Raw genomic sequence first — 13,642 nt, 5'->3', positions numbered from 1 at the left:
TTCTGATTTTAATTTTTTACATTATTTTCTTGTGTATAGACAAATGATTGTAGTGAAACTGCTTTGAATTTTTTCAAATGAATATTGGTTAGGGTTGCCAGGTTCATGGCCTGAGACTGATCCTGTACCTTTAGGAGAAGAGAAAGTCAGCCAAGTGCAGGTGTTCTTGCAACCCTGTAATGGGAAAAGCCACAAGGTGGAATTCTCGCTTCCCCTGCACAACTTTTAAAGATACAGAAGACCTCTTGGAGGCCGGGCCTGGCAACCAAGAGGTCTTCTGTATCTTTAAAAGTTGTGCAGGGGGAAGAGAGAATTCCACCTTGTGGTTTTTCTCATTACAGTGTTGCAAGAGCACCTGCACTTGTCTGACTTTCTCTTCTCCTAAATATACAGGCCATGAACCTGTCAACCCTAATATCGGTGTACAGATATTTTTATAAATAATAAAAAAATAAATATTTTTCTGTAGCTTAGCTGAAAGGAAAGGAAACTTCTTGGGGAAGGTCATAGCTCCGTGCACATGCTTTGCGCAAACAAACTGTCCCCGGTCCATTCCCTGGCATCTCTAGGTAAGGCTGGGATTGGGAATGACTACTGTCTGCAAGGGTCACTGCCGGTCAGTGTACAGACAACACTGCGCTAGATACACCCAGTATAAGGCAGCTTCCTATGAATGATGCAACAGGAGATAAATCTTTTCTTTTGTACACAAAGGTAAGCAGGTGTCTCCTTCTGCTGCCCATGACACTGGCGACAAATTTGCTCTTTTGGTAGATTAAAGCTTTACAACAGCTGTAGCCATTGTGGATTAACCAACAGAGTGGCATTTTAAAAAACAATTGCAATCTTTAACCCTTTCAACAGGATATGCTCCAGTAACAGGCATGTGCCATCCCATCAGAAGCTGCACTCTTAACCATGAAGATGGGTTTTCTTCAGCTTTTGTGGTTGCCCATGAAACTGGCCATGTGTAAGTCTTGACAGCGTGCCTCTGAATACTCGTAAGTTGGAGGGAGTATGCCCCTGAATGCCAGTTGCTGGGAATCACGAGTGGAGAGCCTGCTGTCACATTCCTGTGCTGCTTGTAGGCTTTCCATGGGCATCTGGTTGACCACTGTGAGGACAGGATGCTGAAAGGTTGTCACATAGAGGAGGGCCGGAATCTCTTCTCGATCGTCCCAGAGTGCAGGACACGGAATAATGGGCTCAGGTTGCAGGAAGCCAGATTTCGACTGGACATCAGGAAAAACGTCCTAACTGTTAGAGCCATATGACAATGGAGCCAATTACCTAGAGAGGTAGTGGGCTCTCCGACACTGGAGGCAGCTGGACAGCCATCTGTTGGGAATGCTTTGATTTGGATTCCTGCATTGAGCAGGGGGTTGGACTTGATGGCCTTATAGACCCCTTCCAACTCTACAATTCTATGATTCTATGATTCTATGACTTTGGTCTGATCCACCAGCCAGGCTCTTCTTATGTTCTTGTGTCCTTGCTATAAAGCAGGGGTGAGATGCCTCTGGTGTGCATGCCAGTCTTGGCCTGCCAGGGGGTCCAAGCTCGTCCACAAGGCCCTTTTCCCCAAACCACACCCACTTGTCCATCTGCTGATGTCACTGGGTGACATCAGCTGATAGACAGGGGTGGGATTCAGTTCAGCAGGTGAAGGAGACCCCTTTCTTCACCCTGATGGATCAACTTTGCCAAGCTGGCAGGACTGCCTACCATCAGTCACCTGACATCATCATGATATCAGATGATTGACCAGCCACCCACCTATCAAAGTTGGCCCACAGGGGTGGGAGCAGATAAAGAAAGATCCCATTCTCCTGCTATAAAGTAAGGGTTTGCAACTGGAAGTCCTTGGACTAAATCTGGCCCCTGATGTGAGTTAGTGGCTTCTATGGCAACAGAATTCATTCCATCCTCCTCCATTTCCTTCTCAAAGTGGCCCTCTGGGGCTGGGTGGGTGAGGGAACTAGTTGCTGATTCAACATAAGCACCAGCCATATTTTCCCTCAAAAACAGTGCAGGAACCTAGTTTGCAGATATATTCCGCTTTGGATATATTGGTTTTGAGGTGGTCTAGCATCCAGACACTGATGGAAGCCAAATAGGGCTGGCCCAAAATGTCTTTTTGCCCACAGTTTCATGGCCCAATTTGCAAGCCATGAAAGGGGATTTGGTCAGGGATTTTCGGGGGAATGGGATGAGGTGGAGACAAAACTCACTAGCCTGGAGTGGTGGTCCTTCTTATTCCCCCTCTCCAAAATAAATACTCTCAAGTACAGTGCTCCAAGGTGATGGCAGTGCCACTTGGAAGTATCCCCCAACAAGAAAGCAACTAATAGGGGTTCTCCATCTTTTAATAGTGAATTTGCTCTAATTCTGTCTAGAAGCTCTCAAAGGAGAACGTTTGGCCCAGCTCCACACTCTCCTTGCTTTGCTTCAGCACATTTGCTGCATCAGGCGCTGTAATTTGTACTGTTGTGGCAACTGTTGTGTTGGCTGGGCCACTCCATACTGAAAGCTCAATGTGGTTTAACAATCAGCCCCTCTTCCCAGGGAACTCTGGGAACTGTAGCTTTGTAAGGAGAATAGGGGTCTCCTAACAACTCTCACCACACTCCACAAGCTGCAGTTCCCAGGATTCTTTGGGAGGAGGAAGCCATGGCTGTTAAAGTGGTCATCCTAAAGTGGTATATTGTGGATGTGGCCTTTATCAGAGAGCAAGATAAGGTTGTGCAAGCCACTTTATATGTGTCAGACAGAGTTATCTTCCTCCACTTTTGCCCCCAATTAATTCCATCATGTTGGTCTTCTGTTTCAGGCTGGGAATGGAACACGATGGGCAAGGAAACAGGTGTGGCGACGAGACAGCGATGGGGAGCGTTATGGCTCCGTTGGTGCAAGCGGCGTTCCATCGATATCACTGGTCCCGGTGCAGTGGCCAGGAACTCAAAAGATACATACAGTAAGGAGCGACCTGTGGATGCTGTACTGAGAGGCAGGAAATCTCTGGAGCAAAGCTGGGAAGCCACACGAGGAAAACCAGAGTTTTGGCTGGAGTTTGGCTAGAGCCAAAGGCCCAAATCTGCATGGGAAGGTTTGATTATCAGGTCAGGAGGAAAGAGCTGACTGCAGGAGGCAGGTCTATGTCAGGACCAAGAAGGTCAGCCCTGGCCATCTCCTCTTTCACTGTCAGCAGTGGCTCCTAGCAAGGGACATCAATGCACAATAAAGAGCAGTAGTAAGGAAACTGGTGCCCCAGTTTGGATGCACCACAGTTTTATGGGGGGTGGATAATGGTGAGGGCAGCCCTTCCTGGTTGAGCTCAGTTTTGAACATGGAAAACTGTTTTCTCCAAAACATAGAAAATGTTTTGTTGCTGTAGCCTCTGGAAGTTTCTGAACTACATCTCCAATCATCCCTGACCATTAGCCACGCTGGATGGGGTGGATGGGCATTGTAATTCACCAACATCTGGAGGGACATCAATTGGCCATGCTGGGTTTATTCTGAATCGAATCAAGTGAAATTCTTTTGTCTTTTGGGATGTTATGGGATCTGATCACCTTTTCCACAATCACCCAATGAACCCTTAATCCTCTCACCTGACCCTTATATTTTAGTTGAGCATTATTTGTCATAGCTGTGCCTCTTCTGTTACTGTCATTCTCCTCAGTATTATAAGGTTTGGCAAAGGGGAATGAGGACGGCTGAATGGAATTGCAGAAACCAGAAGAGAGCGAGCAATTGTGTAGCTTGCCTTCTGCCCATTTGAAAGACTATCTGCTTACCAACCCTCTTGCAAACTAGCCTGAGCAATCCCAAACACAATGTGCCAAAGAGGAAGCAATTATTATTTATAATGCAAGAACCACTAATATCTTTTATTTCACAAATACTATTGGGGGTGTTGTCTAATTCAAGTTTTGCAATCCCATTTTCCAACTATCCTTTGAATATTTTTGGTGGGAAGTTTATCAGCCCTCTAGTGCCCTCTAGTGCTGGGCACCATGTATTGATAGACAGAGAGAGGCTGTGTACACACAAACCATATATTTAAAGCAGCTGGCTTCCCCCAAAGAATCCTGGCAATTGTAGTTTGCCCCTCACAGAGCTACAATTCCCAACACCCTTAACAAACTACCATTCCCAGGATTCTTTGGAGGTGCTCATGTGCTTTAAATGTGTTTCAAATGTATGGTGTATATGCAGCCAGAACCTCTCCTTTTCCAAGGTTTGTGATGTGAATAGATCAGGAAATTGGCTACAGATAAAGAATGTCCTCTGTATTCAAAATCATTTGAGTGAATGTAATCAGTGGGACTATATATTAATTTGTAATTGAAACTTAAGCTGTGGCTGCATATCCAGGTGATTTCTCTTTGGTTTCCCTAATAGCTCATATGACTGCCTCCTTGATGATCCCTTTAAACATGTTTGGCCCGAGCTTCCTGACCTGCCTGGGATCAATTATTCCATGGACGAACAGTGTCGTTTTGATTTTGGAGTGGGCTACAAAATGTGCACAGCGGTATGTCCAAAGTGGTTTCTGGAAAGTAAGGCTGGACCAAATTGTCGAACTGTTGAAAGTTCAGCCCAAATGTGAAGGGGTTAGGATGAAAGAGTGCCTCCCTGCTCATGCAATTTGGATGGAGGGTTTGCAATTTGGGTGCAGGTTTGAAATCTCCTGGCCCTCCACAGCATGTCCCATCAGATGGTGGCTGCCATCTTTCCCTTTATATGGTGTGTTTAGTATGTGGCTGCAGACACACTCACTGCTTCAAAAGCAGCCAGACCGTTTTCTCTGGCCTGTTTAAAACACATTTAAAATGTGTTTGCCCATGGCTGGACACATCTCCCTTCCTTGTTGCTGATCTCAGACGTTTTGGGACCACCCACAGCAAAGTGTTGGGCCAATCCTGTCTCTGCCCAATCTACAGCAAAGCGTTTTCATTGGACATACCTTGGAGTGGCAATGAGTTGATTTCAGCTTCAAGCTTCTCAGAGAAACGCACTGGATCTGCATTTCCCCAGGTTTTGGAGTAAAAAGGGGTGAGGTCTGACTAGTGTTTTCTGTCTCCAGCTACAGAAAAAGGAGCTGGAGATGGACTGAAGCCAGCACAACTACCAGTGCATCTCTATTCTGTGTTAGCCTTAGGCTGTTTTCAGACATGGGGGTTATTGCATTAGTTTAATGGATTAAAATGGTGGCTTTCCTGTCCTGATTTCTAACATTCCTTTCACACTGCAGTACCTGTTGCATTAAGGAAAATTAGCTTTTTTGCCAGATATACTGGCATTTCACGCAAGCAGCACCTATGCCGGAATACCGGTACAATTTTCATCAGACCCCCCAAAAAAAGCATGCCTAAAGGGCGGGAATGCACTGCATGCTGGGATGCCTGTCACATGAGCAGCTGCAGCGAGAGAAAAACTCCTGCGATTTTCCAGGTTCCCAAGCTTGCAAATGGATTATTTCTGGTATCCCGAAAATTGGGGCTAACCTTCCACTATATTCCACTGGAATTCCAGAACTAGCTTGTACATCGTGTGAAAGATCAAATATAATGTGCAAGTTACCAGGTAAGAAATAATCAGAATAACGGAATAAAGTGCAGTGTAAAAGCAGCCTTAGCAATTCCAGATGGCGACTGGAGTTTGGTTGGCGATAGACACAGGTGCTCTATAGGGCAGGCTTATAAAGGTCACTCAGGATGATTGGGAGCTTCAAGTTGTAGGAATACAACTGATTTTGTAAAGAAAAAAGACTAAAGGGGGGAAACTCCTCCCCCACCCCCAAAAAACTAGCCCAATGACGGCAATGCACAGCAGGCCTAGAATGTTGGGAAAGAAAAGCAGAAAACTGGAGAGGGGCATGAAGCATCCTGGAGGACAGCATGGCTGACTGACCGTAAACCTCAACAGGAGATCTATGTAAAAGCAGGGAAATTGGGTAGCTATAGTGAATGCACCAAAGGAGCAGAAGACCTGACCTCCTCTTTGAGATATTGTACTGCCCTACAAATTTGTCAAAATGCAAAGACAATTTGGGTTAGTCTTTCACAGTCCAATCCACTTCTTGTGTAGCTTGGAAAAATTGGGTAACATGCCTCTGAGCATATGGTGAGTGGTGGCAACACCTGCCATCTCCAAAGATGGAGAATTACATTTTTGTATGTTTGTTGGTGCTCTTACTATGCTTCTGTCCTGTGTTACTACTGTTTCCACAGAGAATCTAACCTAGAAAATTATATTTTTTTTCATTATTCATCCTAGAAATCTGTTAAATTTATTTTTATTAATTTCAAAGCTTTTTTAATGGTCAATGTCATATGATGATGAAGACAGACTTTTGTGTTTCAAACTGGAGGTTATGCTCTATTTCTGTTTTGGGTACATTAACAGTTGGATCTGAAACTGCAGTTTGATTTAAAATCATACTGTTTACAATATGTTGCTACTTGAGCAATGATTCTACTGATGGAAAAAACAAACTTGGCCTGCCCAAGATGCCTGTTTTCAGCCTGCTATGCTTAAACCTCTCCACTTAAGGAAAGGTGGGCAAGGTCACTTAAAAACATAGAGCACACCTAGAAATCTGCTAGAATATATTTCACCTCCCACTGTTTTATCGTATGCAAACTGAGAAACTCTTCATGACGATTGGATACAGTTCTGCAGAATAGTCAGTGCCATTATTCCACAATTATTTTTGGAATTTTTTTAGTATAAATTTTGCAAAGTGTTGTTGTTCTTCACATATTCACAGAAACAGAAGCAAAAGAAAATAATCTACTATGGGAAACTTCACTAAAATTGCAAAGTAAATTAAACATATTTAAAGTGACTACCTGAACTATATCAACTGTCTTAATATTGTTGCTTCCTCCCTGCTAAAACAAGATCAGCACAGCACATGTCTTGTTTCTGTTATTTGGGCTGATTGCAGATGTTGTCACCATTCACCATATGCTCAGAGGCACATGTTACAAAATTCTTCCAAGCTTCACAGCAAGTGGATTGGACCGTGAAAGATGTTAAATTTCTTAAATTAATTAAATGTTAATTAATTAAATTAATTATATGTTACGTTTCTTAAATTAATTAAAAATCAGCCATGATTTTTTTTTTAATTTTACTTTTAAACTGCAGTAAATGAAGTTCAGAATATGGGGCAAGGTCAGTAATAGGATTACAGTTACTCTGTGAACATAGCTAAATTTTAATTAATTTCAACAAATTATGAGACCACTGACAGGAAAAAAGTCCCAACAGGTCTGGATTTTTTTTTCTGTCAGTGGTACCCTTTGAGCTCTTGATTCTCTCTGACTGTTTTGTGTATCGCCATGAAAACGTAGAGGGTTGTTAAGCAAGCGTTTATGAGCTCAGGACTATAAACTTGGTAAGGTTTTGTTTTGAAATGAGCTTATGGGAAGCATCAGAATAGCATGGGAGGGTATTTTCAATTTAACATAGCGGAATGCAAAAAATCCACGCCAGCTATAGCATAGAGCCACTCTCGTGGCTGTATAATATAGCTTTTTGTGTGACAGTACTCACCGGTATGGCGTATCTGTACTTTCTCTGTGTGTGTGTGTGTGTCATTTTGTGCTGACATCCATGGCACTTTTATCCAGACTTGAATACCAGCACTTCAGTTTTTACTATCAAAACCTTATCTGGGTGTCTCACTTTTTCCAGTTCCGAACTTTTGACCCATGTAAACAGTTGTGGTGCAGCCATCCAGACAACCCCTATTTCTGCAAGACAAAGAAGGGCCCTCCACTCGATGGGACGGAGTGCGCCCCTAGTAAAGTGAGTATGTATTTTCAAGTTTAAATACCAAACCACATTTCAGGGCACAGAGACGCAGACCAGATTGTATTTATTTCAAATGCTTATATACTGTGGTATCTCAAAGAGATGTGCAATGAGCTTGCAAAAAAGGGTAAAAAGGAAAAAAAACGGTTAAAAGTAACCATCAAGCCAGAAAATCTTACTTAAAATGCCTCCTGAAATAGAATGGTCTTCACCAAGTACTGGACGTTCAACAGGAAAGGGATCTGTCTGATCTCAACCAGGAAAGAGTGCCACAGAATTGGGCTCACAATGCTGAATGCACAGATTTTAGTGGATGCGGGCCATGCGTCTGAGCCGTGGGGGACCACTAGCAGTGACTCACATGAAGACATCAGTGATCAGGCAAGGATATAAGGCATCAAGCTGTCCTTAAGATATCATGGGCCCAAGTTGTCAAAGGCCTTGTAAATTAATACAAGAACCTTGAACCTGGCCTGGTAGCATATGGGCAGCCAGTGCAAGTTTTTGAAGCACCAGAATTATGTGCTGATGGTAGTCTGTCCCCACTTACAGTCTACCTACAGCATTTTGAATGTCTGGACCAGGCCCAAGGGCAGCCCCACACAGAGCTCATTGCAGTAATCAAGACTCAAGGTTGTTAGGTGGGTTTGCTTTGCCCACTATCAAAGTGTCATTCTTAGGGAAACCTGGTAGATCATGTTTTACTTCCTGTTCAGGGTATTTTAGTAGTAGTAGTAGTAGTAGTAGTAGTAGTAGTAGTAGTAGTAGTACAAGGACTACTACTACTACAATGATGACTACTGCTACATATTAGGTTTGCCAGGTTCAGGGCCTGAGAGTGATCCTGTACCTTTAGGAGAAGAGAAAGCCAACCAAGTGCAGGTGTTCTTGCAATGCTGTAATGGGAAAAACCACAAGGTGGAATTCTCCCTTCCCCCTGCATAACTTTTAAAGATACAGAAGACCTCTTGGAGGCTGGCAACCAAGAGCTGTATCTTTAAAAGCTGTGCAGGCCACCTTGTGGTTTTTCCCATTACAGGGTTGCAAGCACACCTGCACTTGGCTGACTTTCTCTTCTCCTAAAGATACAAGATCAGTCTCAGGCCCTGAACCTGGCAACCCTACTACATTTATATCCCTCCGTTTCTCCCAAAAGATCCCAGGGCAGCAAACACATCACTGTTAAAGCAGTACACTTTGTATTACATAGGAAGCTGCCTTGTAACACAGGTCAGATTATTTGTCCATGTAGCTTGGTGTGGTCTACTCTGAGTGGCAGCAACTCCCCAGGATCTCAGGCAAGTTGAAAAGGTATTTCTCCATCACCTGCTACCCAATCCTTTTAACTGTGCAAACCAAGGGTTGACCCTGGGAACTTTTGCATGCAAAGCAGTACTATGCCACTGAGTTGTGGTCCATGTGTTTCTTGGATAGGCTAGCACCTCTGGGAGACAGAAGGGAGGGGTTGTTTTCTCGTGTAAACTATGGCTTGGCTCATTTGCTCAAGCCATCTGGAGCTACTCATTCACTTAGGAAATTTCCGACTGGCCACCTGGTCCAACAACGGACTCACAGGGGTTTGTTTCCTCTTCCTCCTCCTCCTCAGTAAGGCTCAGTCATGGATCCCAGTCCCCTCCAATGTGAATGGCACTGGTCTGGGCTTCTTCTGGGACTCCTCACCCAGTCTGCCCCAGGAGGGTGATCACTCAGCAGTCTTTGTCAACCTTGTGCCTTCCGGATGTTCCGGACTACAGCTCCCATCAGCCCCAGCTCACACAACTGTGCTGGCTAGGGTTGATGGAACTTGTAGTCCAAAACATTTGTGGACCACTAGGTTGGCAAAGGCTGTCACAGAAGATTTAAAGGTGGAGTGTGCAATCAGTCAGGGTGAGTCAGATCCTCTCTGTCTGGAAATCATCTAAGGAGGTGGCCTCGGGGTATTTTTCAGCATCTAGTGGTTCCTCTTGGTCACTGTTGTTAGGAGGGTGGAGGTTGCAGAGGTGGGGATCCCAAAACCATACCTCTCATCGGACTTGCTTTACGCCCTGAGTATTTTTACCTGGCTTGAATGTGTCCTTGAGCTCTGATAATGCTTATGGCTTGCCAGGATGGAGGACAGAGAAGGGTGTGCAAATATGGGTAGAAGCAAACCTATTGGACATAGTTAAAATTTGTATTTGTTGCTGTGCCCAGGGAGGTATTGGGCTCTCCGATGCTTGAGGCATTCAAGAGGCAGCTGGACAGTCATCTGTTGGGTATGCTTGAAGCTGGATTTCTGCATTGAGCAGGGGGTCGGACTTGATAGTCTTATAGGCCCCCTTCCGATTCTATGATTCTATATGATTTTATGATCCAGAATCAAGAGGTCCTAGATGGCTGATTTTTCCCCCCACAGCCGATCTGGCATTGTAGAACAATAGACACAGATTCCATGGGGAAGAATCTCCTTCCTTGAGTTGAAAACAGTGCAAGACAAATAAAAAATATGCCACATTAATTAACTGATTGATTGATCTATATGCTGCTTAATTGCCCAAACGGCTTCCAAATGGTTTGCAAAGTATACAACCAATCACACTACCATATAAACGCACACAGTTAAAATGCACACTACAACAGTTCCACTAAAACATTAAAATTTGAATTTAATTTGAAATGCACAATAAAGCAAGCCCATTAAATCAGCACAATAATGAAAACAGTTAGAGCAATTAAAACAGGAGGTTCATGTCAAGAGATCAGGGAACTAATTTGTCAATTTTTTTCTTATTTCATCCTCAGTGGTGCTACAAAGGCCATTGCATGTGGAAGAACACCAACCAGCTGAAACAAGATGGCAGCTGGGGAGCCTGGACCAAATTTGGCTCCTGCTCTAGGACATGCGGAACCGGCGTTCGCTTCAGAACAAGGCAGTGCAATAATCCCATGTAAGTCAGAAGTACTTCTACTGCAACCTTTCCATGCACAGCAACTTGGGGTGTATATAAAGAGGCTGCCATCCAAGTAGCAATAGCCTGTGGCTCTCTAGAGATGGAATGCTGGACCATCTTTTTAAAAATGGAGATTCACATGGATGCATGCACACATATACGCATGCACTGTCCTTCCTGTAGGACTAGAATGTGTTTTAATTCTGTGGCTTGTTTGCATAGGTCATCTCAAGTTTAGAGAAAAGGCGGGTCAGAGGAGACATGATGGAAGTGTATAAAATTATGCATGGCATTGAGAAAGTGGATAGAGAAAAGTTCTTCTCCCTCTCTCATAATACTAGAACTCGTGGACGTTCAAAGAAGCTGAATGTTGGAAGATTCAGGACAGACAAAAGGAAGTACTTCTTTACTCAGCGCATAGTTAAACTATGGAATTTGCTCCCACAAGATGCAGTAATGGCCACCAGCTTGGATGGCTTTAAAAGAAGATTAGACAAATTCATGGAGGACAGGGCTATCAATGGCTACTAGCCATGATGGCTGTGCTGTGCCACCCTAGTCAGAGGCAGCATGCTTCTGAAAACCAGTTGCCAGAAGCCTCAGGAGGGGAGAGTGTTCTTGCACTCAGGTCCTGCTTGTGGGCTTCCCCCAGGCACCTGGTTGGCCACTGTGAGAACAGGATGCTGGACTAGATGGGCCACTGGCCTGATCCAGCAGGTTCTTCTTATGTTCTTATGTCAAGCTGTTGGTTTTGTAAGCACCTTGGTGATTAGCATCTGGTCCCTGGTAGGTTTGTCTGGATTTCTTAGGTTGATCCGTGGTGGGCTGTTAGGTGTTGCTGCTGCTTATCTGGATGGGGATGAGGTCAAGGCCATGCAGTTGCACCACCAGGACCACTGCCACCACCAATCGGGCTCTCCCACCAGTGCACCTGCATTGCCTGACTTTGCTGCCACCAAACATGAGAACATAAGAAGAGCCCTGATGGATCAAGCCAGTGGCCCATCTAGTTGAACATCCTGTTCTCACAGTGTCCAACCAGATGCCTGGGGGAAGCCCACAAGCAGGACCTGAGTGCAAGAGCACTCTCTCCTCCTGTGGTTTCCAGCAACTGGTACTCAGAAGCATCCTGCCTCTGACAATAAGGAGGAAGACTAAATAGTTTCCAGGTGACAGAGTTACAGAACACTTCCCCGCTACTCCATTTTCCACACTGGAATTGTTCCTCCTAAATATTTTTTTTTCCCAGAGAGGAAAACAAACGGATATCCAAACCCTGATCTCCTATCTTCTCGACTATTTAATAAGGTGGCCTTCTGGTCTTTACCATCTCTGGGATCCTGCATTAATGGCTCTTGACTGTGCCCTCTCTGAATAGCAAATCAGAGGGGCATGGACACATAAGCGCTCTTTGGGTGTTACTCACACGAAGCAGGCGAGGATGGCGAAAGGTGCTGCAGGGTTGGGGTACATGTTTAGCTCCGCCCCCAGAGTTGCACAACTCCTCCCAACCAGCTCCACGCCCATCACGGTGCTGGCGGCGGAACTCTTGAAGCAAGGAGCCTGCCTTACATGGGGAGGTTCCTGGCACAGCTTAGAACCCCTAGTCGCTTTGGATTCTAAACTGTGTCAGGAGCTTCCAGGCACCATCAGAGTTCCCAGCTGCAAAGAGCCTTCTAAAGTATGTTTAGCCGAATGCACTTTGAAATCCACTTGAGACCTCCCTGCTCAATGTGGGGAAAGATGGGGTGGAGCAGGCATACTCTGTACACACAGGGAAATGGGCAGTGGGTCCTTTTTGTCTGAATGTGTTCTGGCTGATTACCTAAAGAGGGCTTAAGTAAACACTGAAGGAGAAGGAGAAGAAAGTAATTAGAGGTGGGCAGCAGGGTCCCTTCATGATAGTCACACTACACCCCTTGCAGCCACACCCCCTTTTCCACTATCCCTAATCTCCTTTGCTCTCCATTGAGTCCGCACACCACTAAGAACCAATCAGCATGAAAGGGCGGGCTGTGTGTTAGCTACCGAGAAGAGTCTTCTCAGTGACTGACTCACCTCCTTTCACTCTGATTGGCTCCACTTAGCACAAAAAGACAAGGACTCTTCTCAGTGGCTAACATACTCTCCTTTCACGCTGATTGGCTTCTATGCTCAGGACTGGGAAGTGCTTTACGCAGTGCTTCACAAATGTCCAAGCCAGCTGGTTGTCAGGCATTTGGGAAATGCTGCGCAAAGTGCTTTGCAAGCCCTGTGTTCAGTGCTGAGCACAGGGCTGGCAAAGCCCCTTGCTCTGTGGTACCCAAATCCTTACTTCTAGCTGGCCGTTGAGCTCTTGAGAAGCACTGCGCAAGGGATTTTGACAGGTGGGCAGGATTAACTCATCTGCCAATCTTATGCTGTCAGGTAATTGATGTGTGGGTTGTCCCATCCGCCTGTCAAAGTTGGCCCATGGGGGTGGAGACAGGTAAGGATCTGGCCTGCTTGGCCAAAAATGTTCCCCGCTGCTCTTTTAATGATAGGAATCAGGAAGCTGCCTTATACCATATCGGCATATACCAGTATTTTCTGCTTTAATTGACAACGGCTCTCCAGAGCCTCAGGACAGAGGTGCTATCCATCACCTGCTAGCTGATCCTTGAAACTGATGATGCCAAAGATTGAACCTCAGATTTCTGCATTCAAAGCCTTTGCTCTGCCACTGAGCTACAAGGTCTCTCCTATAGTAACTTGGGACAGAAAGATCTGTCAGTTTCAGTTCTCTCAGTTTCTCATTTGTCCAGCCTTAAATTCAGTTCTGCAGCAAGTTGCATTTTAAAAAAAACTCATGAAGATTCACCAGCATTTTAGTGCAAATTTCTCCTACTAAACACATTTTTGTA

At 44.9% G+C, this 13,642-nt stretch overlaps 1 protein-coding gene across 1 annotated transcript in view; it reads left to right on the top strand.

Annotated features, from left to right (window-relative positions):
- Nucleotides 1–13,642, top strand: part of ADAMTS3 (ADAM metallopeptidase with thrombospondin type 1 motif 3) — a 188,413-nt gene that overhangs the window by 116,472 nt on the left and 58,299 nt on the right. Inside the window, exons 10-14 of the mRNA XM_061582955.1 lie at nucleotides 865–970; nucleotides 2,831–2,974; nucleotides 4,408–4,540; nucleotides 7,711–7,824; nucleotides 10,612–10,757. Of these exons, the coding sequence (XP_061438939.1) occupies nucleotides 865–970; nucleotides 2,831–2,974; nucleotides 4,408–4,540; nucleotides 7,711–7,824; nucleotides 10,612–10,757 (643 nt within the window). The remainder of the gene's footprint in view (nucleotides 1–864; nucleotides 971–2,830; nucleotides 2,975–4,407; nucleotides 4,541–7,710; nucleotides 7,825–10,611; nucleotides 10,758–13,642) is intronic.

This window comes from Rhineura floridana, chromosome 9 (assembly GCF_030035675.1).
Source record: "Rhineura floridana isolate rRhiFlo1 chromosome 9, rRhiFlo1.hap2, whole genome shotgun sequence".
Lineage (NCBI taxonomy): Eukaryota > Metazoa > Chordata > Lepidosauria > Squamata > Rhineuridae > Rhineura > Rhineura floridana.
Note: the sequence above shows the minus strand (reverse complement) of the source record. Positions and strands in the feature narration are given on the sequence as shown.